Source organism: Stomoxys calcitrans, chromosome 5 (genome assembly GCF_963082655.1).
Source record: "Stomoxys calcitrans chromosome 5, idStoCalc2.1, whole genome shotgun sequence".
Lineage (NCBI taxonomy): Eukaryota > Metazoa > Arthropoda > Insecta > Diptera > Muscidae > Stomoxys > Stomoxys calcitrans.
Genome location: NC_081556.1, coordinates 125743047 through 125763606, shown reverse-complemented (window position 1 = coordinate 125763606; position 20560 = coordinate 125743047). Strand labels below are relative to the sequence as shown.

General features: G+C 42.9%; 1 protein-coding gene across 1 annotated transcript in view; it reads left to right on the top strand.

Annotated features, from left to right (window-relative positions):
• The first annotated feature begins 3662 nt into the window (after positions 1–3662).
• The window catches only part of LOC106091197 (homeobox protein invected), a 28122-nt gene continuing 11224 nt past the window's right edge, over positions 3663–20560 (top strand). Inside the window, exons 1-2 of the mRNA XM_059369934.1 lie at positions 3663–5987; positions 18004–18177. Coding sequence (XP_059225917.1) covers positions 4235–5987; positions 18004–18177 — 1927 coding nt within the window. The 5' untranslated portion in view covers positions 3663–4234. The remainder of the gene's footprint in view (positions 5988–18003; positions 18178–20560) is intronic.

Genomic DNA, 20560 nt, shown 5'->3' with positions numbered 1-20560 from the left:
GCGATTTTCTAGGTTTTTTGACTTATCCAAGCTACCTCATTTTTATTACAGAGTCCGAAAGTTTTGCCGCAGAGCGACACACGTTATCAGAGAAGTTTACACGGATGATTACCTAAGGTAAGTAACTCACATATTTTTTCGGCACCAGAAGATGATAACCAACGCTAAAAACAAATGATTTTTGATGTTCAAAGACGGTTTAGCTTAAAATCTGAGTTGCGGCGACCCCACTTTTTTAAGAATAATTTCAAGGAAATGTTGCCCACGGCTCCAGTTCAAATGATCCATTCTTTAGGTCGAATTTGCACCACTGCCGTTGACGGTAACATTTTTTCCACGGTCGTCTTTGAAGAAAAATGGACCGAAATCGGCTTATATGGCAGCTATATGAGGTTATGAACCGATTTGGCACAGTTGTTGAAAGTTAATACAAAACACTACTTGCTAAAAATCAGCCAAATCAGATAAGAATTGCACCCCCTAGCGGCTGAAGAAGTCAACATTCGAGATCGGTTTATATGGACGCCATATGCCAAGTTATGAACCGATTTGCGCCATACTTGGCACCGTTGGAAGTAAAAGAAAAAACGCTTCCAGCATCATTTCAGCCAAATCGGATAATAATTGGGACCTCTAACGGCTCGAGAAGTCGAAATCCTATATCGGTTGACATGGAAGCTATATCAGGTTATGAATCTTGGCACCAAATGAGACGTTCACCCATTATCTTTAATCTTCTCCTTGCAATTTTGGGACAATAACACAAAAGGTATTAGAACGTTTCCAATTTGTACTCGTTACCGTACAATCTGCAGAAGTCGCCAGGCTCGATGTCAAAAACCTTACATTGCAGTGACCAAGTTTCCTCAGCTACAGGATACGCAACATCCTTTCCCGCGATATATTCTGACGCAAAGCCTTGTAACAACCAGCCGCGAAATCATCGTATAAGGCATCCACCCTACCAAGTAGCTCATATAGAGAAAGGCCCACAGATTCCGTAGTACGATCTGCTCCAAAGAGGAAACAATTCCTAGGTTCAGTAGAGTCTAATAGCATTTCACATGGATCTAAGAGGCTCTTTGCCTAACCTAACCAATCTTGACCACACATGTCCCGATATCAGAGCCTTCAGCGCCGACTTCAGGACCGCAAAGTCTTACACCTTATTAAAGCAACAAGCAAGACTCCCTAGGAAGACTTGCAAAGAAGACTATTGTCCCTTGTGACCCCATCCAATTTAGACCCATCAGTATATTCAAAATGTCCCAGAAGGGGTACTCGCAGCTCAGAAATATCTTTTCGGAAAAACAATATCCTTCTTCGGCATGGAAGAATTCCCCTGACATAAAATCATTCTCACCGCATATTGCATGTCGCATCACGACATCTCTAGCCCACAGCAGAAAAGTTGAATATCCATAGTTTGAGGAGCACCGAATACCTGACTCCCTCAGCCTTCTTCGATGCAATACATCCAACATACTGCGGCATTGGTCTGAGATCGAGAAAGGTATTCGGTGCCTTTTCCTCGGAGCACTACTCCAGAGATCAGTACTGCCGAAATAACTTGTAGCGTCTCGATCATCCAGGGCTAGGGAACAGTTGTCCCAAGCTCGATGCCACATACGACATTCAAAGATAAGAATGAACCCGACAACAGACGTAAACACCCAGTAACTGTCCTCGGCCTAAGTCTATAACTCCTTCCTATCGAGTTGCGATAGGAGTAGAGGGCATTTAGTCTACTTTTTCCCATGCTTTTATCCAAAGAGCAAATTTTGACTCTTTTTTCTTAACGTTTATTCTCTAGCTTAGTTTTTGATTAAGAATCACGCCAAATTATTTGGCCTGTGGGCAGATTGGCGATGCAGGTCCCTTGAGAACACCCAGCTTTCTTCTCTAGTGAAAAGTACCCGCTCACTCTTTCTGTGGTTTATGCCAAGCACATTGGCCCTCGCCCATCCAGACAGCTTCTTCAATGACCCCTGAACGATGTCTGAAATATATGAATGGAAATGGCCAACCAGCATGGTGAATACGCCATCAGCGTAAACAACGACCTCCACCCTTTCCTTTTCGATTGACCTCCTAATCCCATTGATAACCAGAAGCCACAAAAGAGGGGATAACACCCCTTCGTACGTGGAGGTCTTCTGGTCACAATCTTCCGAATGGAGTCTTCCACTAGTGATGCTTTGATAACCCGACCTTTCAGCATTGTATCAACCCAATTCACATAAAGAGCATCTCATTTAGACTCCGACTTCATATTATTAAAGTAAAGTCGCCCACACCCAATTTCCCTTCTAATTAGGCAACTACGTCATGAAGGGCGTTGTCAATCGGCTGATTCTTATTGGTGTATTGGCTTATGTTAGATAAGCCCTCTAAAAACTCTGCTACCGGAACCTGTTACAAATATTGTGTTCATATCACATGCAATGACCTTCTATTCCAATCCGTATGAACTCTGATCTCTCGTGAAATCAAGCTTCAAAAGCTCGTAGCCCTCCCCACACGTCTTTAACACAACTTTCCTGGTCACAGGATGGATCGCCTGACATCCAATGTGCCCCGTGTTTACTACGAAGATCGTTCTAATCTCCTTTCTACTATCCCTCATTATTAGCTTTGCCACGATCTGGGTCTCCATAGAATTCCTTCCATCGTTCCGATAGCTTATTAGTTCTAACCTGTCAGTTCCACGTCTTTGGTTTCCTATAAAATAAACTGAACACGTTTTTTTTCTCATACGAGAATCTTAAGTTCTTTCCCAAAATCCCATTCAAAAATTTTACCCACTGCAATGCACAGTAAGACAGTGCTTTAGCTGGCGTTGATGAGCATGAGAATAACAACAAGGAACATAAGTACTCTTCTACTATATATGGGGGAAATTCTTTGTACGCAAAACAAACCAAAAAAATAATGGGAGAGTAACAAAACACACCATGTATAAACAAACATCCACACGCACACACATTCCCTACTAACTGTTACACTTATCGAATGTGTGAAGGAAGTTTAATTATCTACTAAAAGGGAAGTGGTGGAACAACAAACATACACACACACATACCGGCACAACAACGGCAAAGCCCATTAAGAGTGGTGAAGAAGTGAGTGAATGAGTTGAGCCAAGGTGGAATAATAAAAGAGAGAGGGAGATCGATTATATGGTGTTATTATTATTGACTACAACACCCCATTCAAGGAAAGAGAGAAAGAGCGAGTTATATGTTTTGCGGTGGGTTTTGGTATTGGCCTAACGACTCTTTTAACCACTTGTGTTTATATTGCTGGGGGGAATTGTTATGTTTGGGTTAGTATTGCGAGTTTTTGCTTGCTAATGAACGAATGCTATATGGGTGTCTCTTTCTGGTTGTTAGGTTGGAGAAAAAAACACATTCAAATACCAAAATGTAGTCAAACTGGATGGATGGATGGTTGGATGTGTGTGGTGGCCTATGTTGCTTTATTTGTTTTTGTTTTTGTTTTCGAAGTAGTCGTTAGCGAGTGTTCGCTCAATAATCACTCCCATTAACGCTGCGGTCGACGTCATGGTATGCGCTGACGTTGTATAATTTTCAATTGTATGCTGTTATACGTTGGATTATTTGCGCTCTTCAGTTAACGAACGCGTTTTGAGTTGTTATAACCGTAAAGCGGCGGCGGCGGTTGTTTTCACACAGAGACTCTATTTTGTTGTGAGTTTGTTTTTAGTTTTTCTTTCGTGGAGCCTCGAGCCGAGATCTGTTGTTTGTCTGTCTGTCAGTCAGTCAGTTTGTCTATTGTTGGTTGGAACTCTGCAACAACAAAAATAACGACAACAACAGCAGCGTTACGTTGTCGTTGCCGTCGTGGACGGGTTAGAAGGCTTGGCAGCCCTGTAATAGCCATTAACTGTGAATGTTAAGTGCGTGTGAGTGTGTGTGTGTGTGTGAGCATATGGGCAGCATGCCAGTACGTGATATTTAATTAAATCATATGATAATTTGAACAAACACCAACAACTACAACAAAATCAATTACTTTGTTAATATCGAAGAAAATGCGTTCAATTGAATTCAATTGAAATTATGCCAAAAGCTTTGATATATTTGCCGACGGCTTTTTGCAAAATACTGTGCTAAGTTTCTCTCTAACATTGTTGGAATTTTTGGCTTGTTGCTTTATTTCTTGAAGAGTTGCTGGATAACAGCTTTTACATTTCGCCTAAGAAAATAAAAAAATGCACCCGGACTTTAGTCTGGTGTTGCAAAAGTGTGCTTCAAATCTAAGCTTAAAGCATAAGCAGCCCTTGTTGTTTATGAATCCTGAAACGGCGGCCATGATGTCCTGTTCCACGGCTGAGTCCATGCCGGTGCTTGGCAGAAACACCACCAGTAGCTCGCCCTCTAAAGAAGAGGGGGAAGATAGTGATGATTTGGTGCGTATTGTCAGCGATGATGACGAGGAGGAGGAGAACGAGGGCCATGAGTTAGAGGAGGAAACCCAAATAATGGAATTAGAGAAAATAGCCTCGAAACGCTTAAGACTACCGCTTGAAATTCAGCGACCCCCCCAGGCCGAGGAGGATGATGATGACATTAGCATGTGCAGTGAGCTGTCAGTGGGTCAAGAGCATACGGGGGAAGAATCGCGTCGCTCTCATGCCCAGCCAAACGCAGAAGATGAGGAGATATTGGACATAAGTGATACGCATTCAAATTCTTCGGCGGAGGAGCGTAATGCCACTCCTTCCACACCTGGCTCCGCGGATCCCATAAATCCCTTTGCCTTGGCCAATACTTTAAGGTTTCCGGTGCCATTTTCCCTGCAGGCTCATGGGGCGCCTGCAGTTGCTACAGTGGCAAACTCCACCTCTATGTCGCCTTTCCAGGAGGAATTTCTGCGTAAATCTCATCTGTATGCCGAGGAGCTAATGAAACATCAAATGCAATTAATGGCTGCCGCCAGGGCAAGTGCGTTTAGCCTACGCTCCCAGCACTTACACAATGCCAGCAATGCTTCTATGACTCATCACAGCCAAGCCTCAGGTCTGGGCCATATAAACCCTCTTAGCAAAATAGGGCAAATTAGTGCGGCAGCAGCTGCGGCGGCCCTAACCGCTGCGGCCGCTCAACACACCTCAAAGCCCGCTACAAGCCTGCCTCAACAATATCAACATTTAGCCCATCCACAGCCACAACCCCCGCCGCATGCTCTAATTCACCACCCCGCCAACCATATGGCAGTAGCGGCAGCAGCTGCGGCGGCGGCTTCTGCCTCCCACTCGCCCAGTGATACTTTAGCCAAATTGACAGCTTTAAGCAAACAGACAACCTCCTCTAGCACCACACAAATGATGTCCACCCTAAATCAATTGCAAACCCAAATGCAGGCCCACTTGCCAGGACTGCTGCATGACAATAATGATAATCTACATGAGAGAGCTTTAAAATTTAGCATAGACAATATTCTTAAAGCGGATTTTGGTCGAGGTCAATCTCCTCCCCAGACATTGATGATGAAGAAATCCCAGGTGTCGCAACGTCAACGACAGAAATTGATATCCTCCTCATCTTCCTCGGCAGTTTCGCAGAGCACCTCGTCCATGTTGAGTGAAGCTTTGGAGCAGCATCATCACCATCATCATCAACTGAACAACAACAACAACAGCAGTATTCCAGCCAGCGCACAATCATTTTCCTCCTCCCTGGCCTCCATATGTACAAATAGCAATGATTCGAATAGCACTGCGGTCAGCAGTAGTTACAGCAGTGCTAATGGCACTGCAGGTGATTTGGTCAAATCCTCACCATCACAGACACCTACGCTGTCGCCGGGTCTAACGGACAAATCAATATCATCGAAATCTGCCAACGAGGAAGGAGCTGTAACTTCAACGGCCACCACTACCAGTGGGACGGGGGGCAGTGGTGGTCCCATTGTCTGGCCTGCGTGGGTCTATTGTACGCGCTACAGTGATCGTCCTAGTTCAGGTAAGTTTGATAATTACGCTGTATAGGCGACGGAAAAGCTATGAAGGAATGGAAATCATGAAATGAGGAAAAATATTTCAGTGTCTTAATTGTTAAGCAAAAGTTTGCCGACGGCTTTGTATTGCTCGTGCGAAATTAATAAGGGTGGGTGGTACCAAAAATAATTAGTTACTGGGTAGCTGACACGAAGTGTTACCAACTCAACGACCACTTTGTGGTGTGTGAAATATTTTTTATTCATTCAAAGGCAAAAGTGTGTGGAAGTTATCTAAATTTCAGAATCCATTCTTTTTTGTTCGTTATGAACACATTTTGCCTTGAATATTGCCCGATGCCGCTGTAGCTCAGAGGTAAACATATCAGCCTTTGATATTGAACGCCGGTGCTTAAATCCCGGTGAGAACATCATTGAAAATTTTCGGCGGTGGTTATACTCTACTTGAATCGGACGGCACTTGTTGATATAAGAGAGGTATCCCCACCATAAGCGTAGAAAGGAGTGCTTAGCCCACCCCCCCCCCCCAGAAAAAATTAAGCCCCAAAGACGGTATAAGCCCCACCCCCCAGAATGTTAAAAATTTTATTGTTTTCGGCAAAATTTTTTAATTTTTTTGCCATTCAAAGGGGTTTTGGGGAGGCCACCGTAGCGCAGTGGCTAGCATTTCCGCCTATGACGCTGAACGCCTGGGTTCGAATTCTGGCGAGACCATCAGAAAATATTTTCAGCGGTGGTTTTCCCCTCCTAATGCTGGCAACATATGTGAGGTACTATGCCATGTGAAACTTCTCTCCAAAGAGGTGTTGTACTGCGGCACGCCGTTCGGACTCGGCTATAAAAAGGAGGCGCCTTATCATTGAGTTTAAACTTGACTCGGACTGCTTGATATGTGAGAAGTGTGCCCGTGTTCCTTAGTGGAATGTTCATGAGCAAAATTTGCATTTTAGGCCATAGTTTGCCACTGCACCATTATATCATCGGAACATGGAGTGCTTTCATCAAGCAGTTGGGTCAGTCGAGTGGAGTATGCCGCTGCCATTTGTTGTGTTTGCAGCTTTTCAATGTCCAGCTTCCGTACAGTGTCAGATCGTACTTTCCTCGCCATGTTCAAACGGGTGCGAATCTTTGCTGCAACAAGGTAATGATCCGAGTCCTTATTCGCTCCACGGAACGATCGTACATCTAACACGCTGGATGAATGCCTTCCATCTATCACAACGTGATCAATTTGGTTCCTCGTGTTTTGATCGGGTGACAGCCAAGAGGCTTTGTGAATATTTTTATGTTGACCCATGACCTACCCATTACTGGACGTTATCTCGTGGAGGCTATACTTTCCGACTGTTGGACCAAAAATGTCTTCCGTCCCTATCTTCGCATTAAAATCTCCCAGAACTATCACTTAATATCATGGGCGGGGCAGCGGTCATATTTTCTCTCCAGGCGCGCTCGTAGAAAATATCCTTGGTCTGCTCGTCTATGTCTTCCGCCGGGGCATGGGCACCAATAAGCCTGATGTTGAAGAATTTGGCTTTTATGCTTCTTCCATTTTACGACGAAGCTTCGTTCTGCCTCCATGGGTACGTAGATAAGCAGCATTGTTGGTTTTCGGGTGCCACATGCCACGCAGCACCCGTAACAATGGACTTATTGAGAGGCGAGTTCGGTGAAGATTTTATGTCACTTTCGGGACCGGTCAATTGGCTGCCTAAATCGTGCCATTCAATGCGTGAAATTTTGCACAAATAGTTTTTTTTTTATTGTAGGTCGGTTGGGATTGTAAATGGGCCAAATCGGTCCATGTTTTGATATAGCTGCCATATAAACCAATCTTGGGTCTTGACTTCTTGAACCTCTAGAGGGCGCAACTCTCGTCCGATTTGACTGAAATTTTGCACGTGTTGTTTTGGCATCTTTTTCAACAACTGCCCTAAGTATGGTTTAAATCGGTCCATGTTTTGATATAGCTGCCATATAAACCGATCATGGGTCTTGACTTCTTGAACCTCTAGAGGGCGCAATTCTCGTCCGATTTGACTGAAATTTTGCACGTAGTGCTTTGGTATCACCTCCAACAACTGCGCTAAGTATGGTTCAAAATGGATGCTCTGTTAAGATAGTTCATCGCGCGCTTCTTCCATTTTACGACGAAGCTCATTTTTGCTTTAATGGGTACGTAAATAAGCCGAATTATCTGTTTTAAATCAGCCAGAAGCATTGCAAGAGCTACCAATGCACCCAGAACCAGTCACAGTTTGGTGCGGTTTATGGGCTGGTGGCACCATTGGACTGTACTTCTTCAAAGAGGATGCGCAATGTAATGTAACTGTGAATGGTGAGCGCTATCGGGAGATGATATCCAACTTTTTGCCCAAAATGCGGCTTATGGGCATGTGTCATCATTGAACCGTACTTCTTCAAAGAGGATGCGCAACGTAATGTAACTGTGAATGGTGAGCGCTATCGGAAGATGATATCCAACTTTTTTTGCCCAAAATGCGGCTTATGGGCTGGTGTCATCATTGGACCGTACTTCTTCATGGATGATGCGAATCGTAACGTAACTGTGAATGGTGAGCGCTATCGGGAGATGATATCCAACTTTTTTTTTTGCCCAAAATGCAAGAGCTTAACCTGCATGATATGTTGTTTCATACAAGACGGTGCCACATGTCACACAGCAAGCGTAACAATGGACTTATTGAGAGCCGAGTTCGGTGAAAATTTTATTTCACTTTCGGGGCAGGTCAATTGGCCGCTTAGATCGTGCGATTGGACGCCTTTAGATTTTTTTGTTTGGCTGTATTAAAGCTCATGCCTATACCGACAAGCTCGCTTCAATTGACGCAAAATGCGGCTTATGGGCTGGTGTCATCATTGGACCGTACTTCTTCAAAGATGATGCGAATCGTAACGTAACTGTGAATGGTGAGCATTACCGTGAGATGATATCCAACTTTTTTTTGCCCAAAATGCAAGAGCTTAACTTGCATGATATGTGGTTTCATACAAGACGGTAACAATGGACTTATTGAGAGTCGAGTTCCGTGAAAATTTTATTTCACTTTCGGGACAGGTCAATTGGCCGTTTAGATTGGACGCCTTTTGACTATTTTTTGTGGCGCTATATTAAAGCTCATGTCTATACAGACAAGCTCGCTTCAATTGACGCATTGGAAGACAACATTGAAGGATTTGTTCGTGAGATACTGGTCAAAATGTTGGAAAGTGTATGTCAAAATTGGACTAAGCTGTTAAACCATTTGAGGCACAGTCACGATCAACATTTGCATGAAATAATCTTCAAACATCAACTCATATGGACCGTACTATCGATTCAAATAAAGATTTCATGCATTTTTTCTGAATTTTATATGTTTTAAAAATCTTTCCTATATTTCGTAAAATATCACCCTTTATAAAATCGGCAAACGTTTACGAGTGCGAAGATGGTAAAGCGGATGATGTGGCTCCCATAAAGACAAATTTCAATTCTTCTGAATTTGAGGTATTAAGTTGTTGTTGTGATAATAGTGTGTTGTACACTGAGGCGGCAGCCCTTGCCAATGAAGGACTTCATCAGGTCAATCCGGTACATACAACCGGCCGCCATGGGATTGATATGAGTTATTATAGATGGATGGATAGAGCAAGGAGAACATATGAATAATCATACCTCATTCATAGCTTAAGTCGAAGTCTCATGAAGGCAAATTCTTATTCTTTAGCTACAACTACAACAAACCAAATCCAAACAAAAAGTCACAACAATGCGACATATTTAGGACATGTTAATAACAAGGTACCAAGGCAACAACTACTTACCATCATTCACAATATCAGCATTTATTGCAGCAAAATATCGCCAATCTATGGTTACGGTAATTGAAGAGTTAAGCAATAACTGCAGTGTGGCTTCGAGTGCATTGTTTTTTTGCTTAAACAGTCTCCATGTCATATGACTCAACTCTAGCATCTGATCTCATCGCCAATGGAGTCAAATGATGATGATCTCTAATCGCCACAAAGCATGATCGATTTTCATAACTATCAGTTGGCTAGAAATGACATTTTCAGTTTTTTTGTCGCATGTCCTCGGCTTGGCAATCATTGCTGGGGCCAAAGTTAACGAGTTTCAATTGTGAGAGGTTGCAAGGCGAATAAAAAATGTCATTGTGGTTTCCTAAAAACAAAACGATCTTGCAGAGTTTTTGCTTTTACGAAAATTATAACTCTTGGCTTATTTGCAGTTGTTGTTAACTGAAATGCCGTTTGAGGTTAGAGGTTTTCATATGAAACAAAAAAACAGTGACATTTTTTGCTTAATAAGTTAGTTACATGCATAAAGGACAAAAATGTTTCGCCTTAACTAATCAGACAGTTGTTGCTGACTTAACCGCAAAGAACAGAAGGAAAAGCAGTTTTGTAAAGTTCCCTTGTAAAGTTTTAATGAGAAAAGGCCCAGTATTTCTTAAATAATAAGTATATGGAAAAAATCCTTAAAATATTAAAAGGTATTAAAAAGCAATTGAGGACACAGTAATGGCATTCAACTGATGTTAGAGTATCCGTTACTGTCGGTGTACTCCATAGTCTTATTACGTTTGTGGGCAATATGAAACTTAGACTCTTTTGGACGTATGGGATTGTCGAAATCTCCACTGTAGTCAACAAACAATTAAGAGCTGTATCAAGCTATTGATCGATTCAGACCATATTGAACATTGTACAAAATGTCTTCCAAATCTGATGAGAATTGCGCCCTCTAGAGGCTCAAGAAGTCAAGATCCCAGATCGGTTTATGTGGCAGCAATATCAGGTTATGTACCTATTTGCGCCATACTAAGTACAATTATTGGAAGTCATAACAAAACATCTCATGCAAAATTTCAGCTAAATCGGATGAGAATTACGCGCTTTATTGGTTCAAGAAGTCAAGATCCCAGATTGGTTTATATGACAGCTATATCAAAACATGGACCGATTTGAACCATACTTAGCGCAGTTGTTGTAGGTGATACCAAAGCACCACATGCAAAATTTCAGTCAAATCGGATGAGAATGCCTCCCTCTAGAGTCTCAAGAAGTCAAGATCCCAAACCGGTTTATATGGCAGCTATATCATGTTATGTACCGATTTGCGCCATACTTAGCACAGTTATTGGAAGTCATAACAAAACATCTCATGCAAAATTTCAGCCAAATCGGATGAGTATTGCGCCCTCTAGAGGCTCAAGAAGTCAAGACCCATGATCGGTTTATATGGCAGCTATATCAAAACATGGACCGATTTGAACCATACTTAGCAATGTTATTGGAAGTCATAACAAAACATCTTATCCAAAATTTCAGCTAAATCGGATGAGAATTGCGCGCTCTATTGGCTCAAGAAGTCAAGATCCAAGATCGGTTTATATGACGGCTATACCAGATTATGAACCGATTTGAATTATACTTAACACAGTTGTTGAAAGTTCTACCAAAACACTACGTGCAAAATTTCAGTCAAATCGGTCGAGAATTGCGCCCTCTAGTGGCTCAAGAAGTCAAGACCCAAGTTCAGTTTATATAGCAGCTATATCAAATCACATGAACCGATTTAAACCATACTTAGAGCAGTTGTTGAAAGTTTTACCAAAACACTACGTGCAAAATTTCAGTCAAATCGGTCGAGAATTGCGCCCTCTAGAGGCTCAAGAAGTCAAGACCCGAGTTCAGTTTATATAGCAGCTATATCAGAACAAGGACCGATTTAAACCATACTTAGAGCAGTTGTTGGAAGTGATACCACAGCACCACGAGCAAAATTTCATTCAAATCGGACGAGAATTGCGCCCTCTAGAGGTTCAAGTACGGTTCAAATCGGTGCATGTTTTGATATAGGTGTCATATAAACCGATCTGGGATCTTGACTTCTTGAGCCTCTAGAGGGCGCAATTCTCATCCGATTTAACTGAAATTTTGCATGAGATATTTTGTTATGACTTCCAATGATTGTGCTATGTATGGCGCAAATCGGAACATAACCTGATATAGCTGCCATATAAACCGATCATGGGTCTTGATTCCTTGAGCCAAAAGAGGGCGCAATTCTCAACCGATTTAGCTGAAATTTTGAAAATAGCGTTTTGATAGAACTTCTAACAACTGTGTTAAGTATGATTCAAATCGGCACGTAACCTGATATAGCTGTCATATAAACTGATCTGGGATCTTGACTTCTTGAGCCTCTAGAGGGCGCAAATCTCACCCGATTTGGATGAAATTTTGTACAACGGCTTCTTTCATGACTTTCAACATACGCGTCTAATATGGTCTGAATCGATCAACAGCTTGATATAGCTCCCATATAAACCGATCTCACGATTTTGCTACTTGAGCCCCTACAAGGCGCAATTCTTATCCGAATGAACTCAAATATTACACAATGACTTCTACTGTGTTCAGCTTTCATTTATGGTCCCAATCGGGCTATAACTTGATATAGCTCCAATATCATAACAGTTCTTATCCAATATTCTTTGTTTGCCTAAAAAGAGATACCGCACATAGAACTCCACAAATGCGATCCATGGTGGAGGGTATATAAGATTCGGCCCGGCCGAACTTAGCACGCTCTTACTTGTTAGGATCTGGCATAGTGATAATATCTGGTCGTTGATAGATTGACAATGTCCTCAGCCATATTGATGTTGCCCAAGTATCTCGCAACTTTTGGGTTCCTGCTGCTGTATTACTCTGAAGTTGGTTTTCTGATATTCTTTCCTTATTTTGGTTAGGCGGCTTACCGGCACACGGGAAGTGTTACGAAACGAAGGGTGTATAAAATGCATCAATCAACACACCCATGTGTATATGAGTACCAAATCGATCCTAGGTATTTGAAGTGGTCAGAAGCCAAATTAAAACTGCTACCGGCCACGGTAAGTGGTTCAAAATGCATCCAATTGGGGTCTAAACCATAGCTAATACGTTGCTCCCGCGCTGGGGCAGATCTACCAGAGGCACGTGATACCAGATTTGAGTCTACGTTCAGACTGTGGAGCCAAAGCCACTACCAGGCCACGGCAACCGGTTCCAAATGCATTCGTTATGGGTCTAAACCATAGCCAATACGTTGCTCGCATATGGGGCGTCAAAGTAACCGGGCTGGGACAGATGTCCCAGAGGCATGAGATAACATATTTAAGTCTCTGGTCGGACTTCAGAGCCAAAGCTAGTACCAGGTCACGACAAGCGGTTCCAACTGCATCCGATTGGGGTTTAAACCATAGCCAATACGTAGCTCCCATATAGGGCCTCAAAGTAACCGCGCTGGGACAGATGTCCCAGAGGCACGAGATACCAGATTTAAGTCTCCGGTTAGTCTTCGCAGCCAAAGCGACTACCAGTTGGACTTCAAGTCATCCTGGACTGCATCTAACGACTCCATACAGCGTATGGCCAAGGCGCGGCAGCTGTCACTAGTTATATAACTCGATGTTGCTCCAACAGTGGATACCCTTTTGGATGACCAACGCCACGAGGCAACAAAAAGGCAAAAAACCTAGCATCGACATGCAGAAATGTACCGAGGAGCCAGATTTAAATATCAGGTCAGATCTGAGCTGCTACCATTGGACACCAAATCCTCTCGGGCTGGTCATCTGGTAGTCATCAACAATAAACGCCCTTATGAATGTTTTTAGCAAAGTAACTCCTGGAAGAAAAATATCCGTATCTCGGTATAGGTACCTATTACGAAAAATGTTAAAGCATTTCAGGAGTAGGCTCAAAATGGACTCCAGCTGCGGTGAAGGCATCAGACTGTAGCATGTTGTATGCGCCTCTTATAGGTGTGGAAGGCTTTGGCACCGGTAGTCGAGAGTTATGCTTCAAGCGCACAACCAGTCGTCAGACTAACTAAAAGATAGGAAGATAATCAGATCTCCCGAAGAACATAACAGTGCTATCATGCTGAAAAAGAATAGGGCTCCCTGCTTTCAAGTACTCTAGGAAGACCAAGCCAGCCCTCGCGCTATGGAAACTCTAGACAATGTCTTGAGTAGGTAGACAAAGTCCGAACAGGAACGAAGGAAGCGCGCACGGCCCCTGAGTCTTCATGGAGAACTGTGATTTTTAAAAGAACGACACAGCCATCACGGAAGCGGAAGATGGTCTCTGGGAAAGGTAAAGAGCCGCCCTCTTACGCCAGAGTGGCAAGAACGCACAACAGAGATGAACTTATGCAAATTTTGACCATGAACATTCCACTAAGGAATAGGGGCAAACTTCTCACATATCAATGAGTGCAGTCCGATTCAAGTTTAAGCTCAATGATAAGGGGCCTCCTTTTTATAGCCGAGTCCGAACGGCGAACCGCAGTGCGACACCTCTTTGGAGAGAAGTTTTACATAGCATAGTACCTCACAAATGTTGCCAGCATTAGGAGGGGAAAACCACCGCTGAAAAAGAGAAATTAATACAATGGAAGGTCTATCACAGGGAGGAGAAGGAGGAAGGCACTATCCTTGTGGTGGGCATTGATCAAATCACAGTGACAAATTTGGCTAAGACTAAAAGCATGGCGCATTACGGGACCAAGATTGGGATAGACTTGGATAGATAAAGCTCCTCATATTGAGACTTAATGCCGAGCAGTGGCAGGTGGCTTTATACCGTCTAACAAACAGGGGGCTGACGACGAGCCCATCGTCGACTGGCCCAATAATGTGAAGACTAAGTCAAGCGAAGATCTTTTTCCTGTTTTCCTTCCCTTCCCTGCTGCGGTGTTTGCTTTTCGTTGTTTCCTTTTGCCTTTGTGGTTGTGATCATCCTTGAGGATGGCCTTGAGGATGCCTCTGAGCAGGCAGATGGGGATGTTAGGCGGCTCAAGGTACTCCTTTTGGAGCGTCTTGATGATAGGTGGAAAACGAGATAGACGAACAGTGACAATGGTCGGGTAACTTACGAATTTATTTGTGAAGCGACGTTCGTACGAGACCGCCCGGACTTTGGCTTCGGTCTGAGTCTGGCGTTCATACTGACGGAACTTGGCTCCTATAAGACATTTTTGCATCCGAGAACTTGTCCGCCACTGATTTGTGCCACAGTGGGAGTCCTGAGGAATGGAGGCATGTACTGACTGAATTTCCATACTATGCAGACATTAGAATTTTAGGTGCGATTGGGATTGCCTCGCTAATCCCCTTCGGTGTGGGAGTTTAGTAGGTTGAGCTGAAACTTTCGACAGATTCTTTGGGAGTTTAGTAGGTTCCTTGAAGACGACGCGACTGTTGCAAGGCTGGCCACCTTTTCCCTGGAAGTATTTATTAGGAGGCGTACAAGACTTAGTCGAGGCATGAATACTCGCTAGTTATCCATAACGAGGTGTTGCTGTACTGGCGCGACCGAGTGATTTCTTGCTGCGCTTGCAATGGCCTGGCACCTGCCTTGCCCATGTTGCCCATGATTTGCTCTTCGTTGTTTCTCATTGCCTTGGTGATTGTCATCGGTCATCCGCGAGGGTGGCCGCGTTGTTTGTTGAGTCCCTTGTTGCGGCCAATATGTGTGGCCTGGCCTGTTTGTGTATGTCGTCCGGGTGTATGTTGTCATGACCTACTGTTGTCTGACCTACAGCCAGCATACATTAGTATGCTGGCTGTAGGTCAACTAAGGGTGATCTATTTTTCCTGGGTGATCAGTTCGGAACTGTTTTTGGATCAAATGGTAGTAGTCTTTTAAGGCTACGAATTCCGAGGGAGACTTTAATCTGGTACTGCCGGTGTCAGGAGCCCTTGGAACTTCGTTTCCAGCCTGTCAATGGTGAGGGGCAACGTGGTGGCTGTGATTTTGACCCAAATCGCGGGTAGAGCACAAGCTCGGCGTGAAGTTCTGTTTTCAACCGGGTACGGTTATTCAAGTGACCAGTCCGGAACTGTTTTATATTCAACTGGTGGTAGTCTTCTAAGGCTACGAAATCTAGCCGGAGACTGGAATTTGGTATCACCGGTGTCAGGAGCCCCAGGAATTTCGGCTCCAGCCTGACAATGGTGATGGGCAACGTGGTGGCTGTGATTTTGACCCAAATCGCAGGTACAGTACAAGCTCGGCGTGGTGTAGCGTTTTCAACCGGGTGCCGTAACCCATAGATCGGAAGGAGTTTTAGGTAGCGCTTCGCTCCTTACCAAGGAGGTGAACACGTCCAAATACTTGGGATTAAATTGGTACTCCTGCGTAGTTAGCTACATGAGGGGGCGTTGATAGACGCTTTGTATTCTCCCGTGGGCCTTGGGCCTCGCAGGTTTGGGCTATGATGGCAGGCATCTGCGTTAAAACTCGACATTTGTGTACGAACCGGATTGACCCCATGGAGTCCTTCATAGGCAAGGGCTGTAGCCTTAATTCACAACACACTGCTACAACAACAACAACAATAACCATTTACAGCGCATAGTACCTCACAAATGTCGCCAGCTTTAGGAGAGGATACCACCGCTGAAAATTTTCTGATGTTCCCGCTAGGATTCGAACCCAGGCGTTCAACATGATAGGAGCATATCCTAACCTCTGAACTACAGTTGCACAATACACTGCTACAACAACAACCATTTACAGGACATAGTAGCTCATAAATTTCGCCAGCATTAGGGGTAGACAACTACCGCTGAAAATTTTTCTGATGTTCTCGCCAGGGTTGGAACCCAGTTTGGGTTCCAATCCCACTATGTACATACACCTAAGACAGTAATCGGCTTGCTGTGCGCTCTAAATACTAAAAAAGTAACCTCGAAAAAGAAAATTTTAAGTTAGCAATTCCGTGCTACATACAAGATCCTTAATTGTTTTCGATACCACCCCCCTGACCTCCTTCTTACTTCCTTTCAATAATAGCCTCGTCTTCTCACGATCTGCATCCCCCCATAGGATTTTCGCCGTCCTACCGACCGTTTCGCTGTTCCACAATGTTGCATGAGCATTCGTCGCCCACTCCTTTAACTCGGACTGCGTCGACCCGAAAGGCTTCGGGTTACCCACCACATCACCTCACGGATTCCTTGATCGCCCATCTCCGTCTGCAGGACCGTACTCCAACATATTTTCACGTAAGAGGGGAATTACATTATTATACACAATGGGTGAGAATGGAGTCGACATGATTTGGCATGACCTTACAAATGGTTGAACACATCATCCATGCCCGGCGACCTTCCCCTTCTTATCATGACTTTTTCCAAAGTTGGAAGAAACACGATCATCTCCCGATTTGACTTCTTTAGCAACTGCAGGCACAATTCTTGTCCTAAGTAGCTAAAATTTTGATGTGTCATCACTTCTATCAATGTCATATGAATCAATCTTTCACATTGACTTGTTTTTGCGGCCAGAGGCATAGTATTACTGGGTGCAATTTGGTCCGTTCAAACTACCTATTCGCTTTGATCAGTCTTTGGATGAGGCTTGCAGCTGCTTATAGCCCACAATGGCGCCATACATTTATGCAGGGCGTTTCCATTTATTTTACCTTTATTTCACCAAACGGTAGGTGAGTTTATAAATTGCAGCCAATACATATATGCCTTCGATAGCTATTCAGTGGCAACTTCAAATATTTTATATTTGAAAAAATTGGTAGCAATTAATAATAAAAATTAAAGAAAGATCATAAAAAAATTTCAATTACCAACAATAGAAGCGCCTCATATTATTTTCCCTTGTCAAACTCTAAACTCGAAAAAAACTTAAATTAATCCCCATGGGGGTGTTCCTGTAAGCCATAAACAAATTATTAAGTGCCAACATTGCTTTGCTACAGTCATTGTAACATGCATACAAACCTAAATGCATACTTACTCTGCTGTCTATATGTAGGGAGACCAAGTGTTGTTAGACATGTACTTTGGGTTGTTAAATGTGTTACAATAACAACACGTCATATACAACCACAACAACATAATTATTATGATGGATTAGTAACAGAATTCGACTTCATCGTCATCATCTTCATATTCTTTATGAAAAGAGTATGATCATTATTAGCAAACATCATCATTATCATTGCCATCATTAACATAAAACCTCCAATGAACGAAAGTGCCAACAACAACATGTACCTTCACCACCACCATCATCATACGAACACAAATCACCATCATCAACCATGCAAGAGAATAACAAATAACTTTAATAGGCGTAAATATTGTGGATTGCTCTGTAATACGGATTATGGGATTTATGTACTCCCGCTCTCGCATCTCATTCATTTACTCTCTGTCATTGGTGTTAATACACATACTAACACTTTTACTATGCCATAGGAATTCTTATACCAAAACAATGTCTCCCCCCTCTCTTTTTTTACGGGTCTTGAAGAGTTTCAAGTGTTTGTATACATTGTAACACTTGTATTACATACGTACTTATGTATGTGATCTTGTTTCGTTGTTGTTTTGTACTCTGTAAAAGGTTTAACAAATGATGACTGAATGAACCGAATATAAATTTGAGAAGAGAACAGTGGTTCGGACTTTTTAATTAAATATTTTAGTTGAAAAAGTAAATTTTGAAGTTTAAAAAGGTAATTAACTAAATACAAACCTTAAGAAGTCAATGTAAGGAATTCATAGATCAATATTTAGAGATGTTACAAACGGAACATACCCCCCCACCATAGTGTGGGGGAATACACTATGGTGTGGGGGTATGTTCCGTTTATAACATCTCTAAATATTGATCTGATATCGTATTGAAATTCCATGACCATATAGCCATTAGTGGTTTAACGCTTAAAGCTTACCGCTCGAAATTTTGCAACTATACTTTTTTATTGATGTAGGTCATTAAGGATTTGCAAGTAGGTCATGGAGGCCACCGTAGCACAGAGGTTGGTATGTCCGCCAATGACGCTAAACGCCTGGGTACGGATTATGGCACGACCATCAGAAAAATTTTCAGCGGTGGTTATTCGCTCCTAATGCTGGCAACATTTGTGAGGTATTATGCCATGTGAAACTTCTCTCCAAAGAGGTGTCGCTCTGCGGCATGCCGTTCGGACTCGGCTATAAAAAGCAGGCTCCTTATCATTGAGCTTAAAATTGAATCGGACAGCACTCATTGATATGTGAGAAGTTTGCCCCTGTTGCTTAGAATGTTCATGGGCAAAATTTGCATTTACTTCTTATTAGTGTAGGTCATTGGGGATTTGTAGAAATTGGGCCTTTGACTTGACTTTTTGAAGTCGTTATTGTTATCCCATTGGGCTGAAATTTTCAAAGTGACATTCTGCTACGACTTCCAACTAACGTGTAGAGTCTATCTGAAATATTCCACATATTCCACTCATTGGCTCCTGCTTCCTTGCTGTTCTGTGACCTCATTCCAACTACACTGACATTTTTATATCCACCACCGAAGGATGGGCGTACATTCATTTTGTCATTCAACACATCGAAATTTCCGCGTCCGACCCTATAAAGTATATATATTCTTGATCAGCGTAAAAATCTAAGACGATCCAGTCATGTCCACCCATGTGTCTGTTGAAATCACGCTACAGTCTTTAAAAATAGACATATTGAGCTGAAATTTTGCACAGATTATGTTTTTTTTGCCCATAAGCAGGTTAAGTTGGAAGATGGGCTATATCGGACTATATCTTGATATAGCCCCCATATAGACCGATCCGCCGATAATGGGTCTAGGGACCATAAAAGCCACATTTATTATCCGATTTTTGCTGAAATTTGGGGCAGTGAGTTGTGCTAGGCCACTCGACATCCAACTTCAATTTGGCCCAGATCGGATAAGATTTGGATATAGCTGCCATATAGACCGATATCTCCATTTAAGTTCTTGGGCCCATAAAAGGCGCATTTATTGTCCGATTTCGCTGAAATTTGAGACAGTGAGTTGTGTTAGGCTCTTCAACATTATTCTTCAATTTGGCACAGATCGGTCCAGATTTGGATATAGCTGCCATATAGACCGATCTCTCGATTTAAGGTCTTGGGCCCATAAAAATCGCATTTATTGTCCGATTTCGCCGATACTTGGGACAGGGCCTACTCTTCGATATCTTTCTGCAATTTGGCACAGATCGGTGTTCGCAGTGCTACCTCTCTTTGAGGAGAAGTTTCTACATGGCTTAATGTCATCAAAACCCAAGGCCTTGAGGACCACCATACTGTTTACATAAATCCTCCACTGTGTCAAATACGGTCCAAATCGGTATGTAACCTGATATAGCTCCTTTATTAACCGAACTCCCGTTTTTACTTCTTGCGCCTCTGAAAGCCACAATTTTCATCCGATTTGGCCTTAATTTTGCACATGGTGTTCTCATATGACCTTCAACTGTTGTGTTAAGTGCGGTCAAAATCGGTCTATAACCTGATATAGCTCCCATATAAACCGATGTCCCGTTTTTACTTCTTGAGCCCCTGGAGGCCACAATTCTCATCCGATTTGGCTTAAATCTTGCACATGGTGTTTTCTTATTACCTTCAACTGTTGCGTTAAGTGCGGTCCAAATCGGTCTATAACCTGATATAGCTCCCATATAAACAGATCTCCCATTTTTGTCCGATTAGGCTGAAAT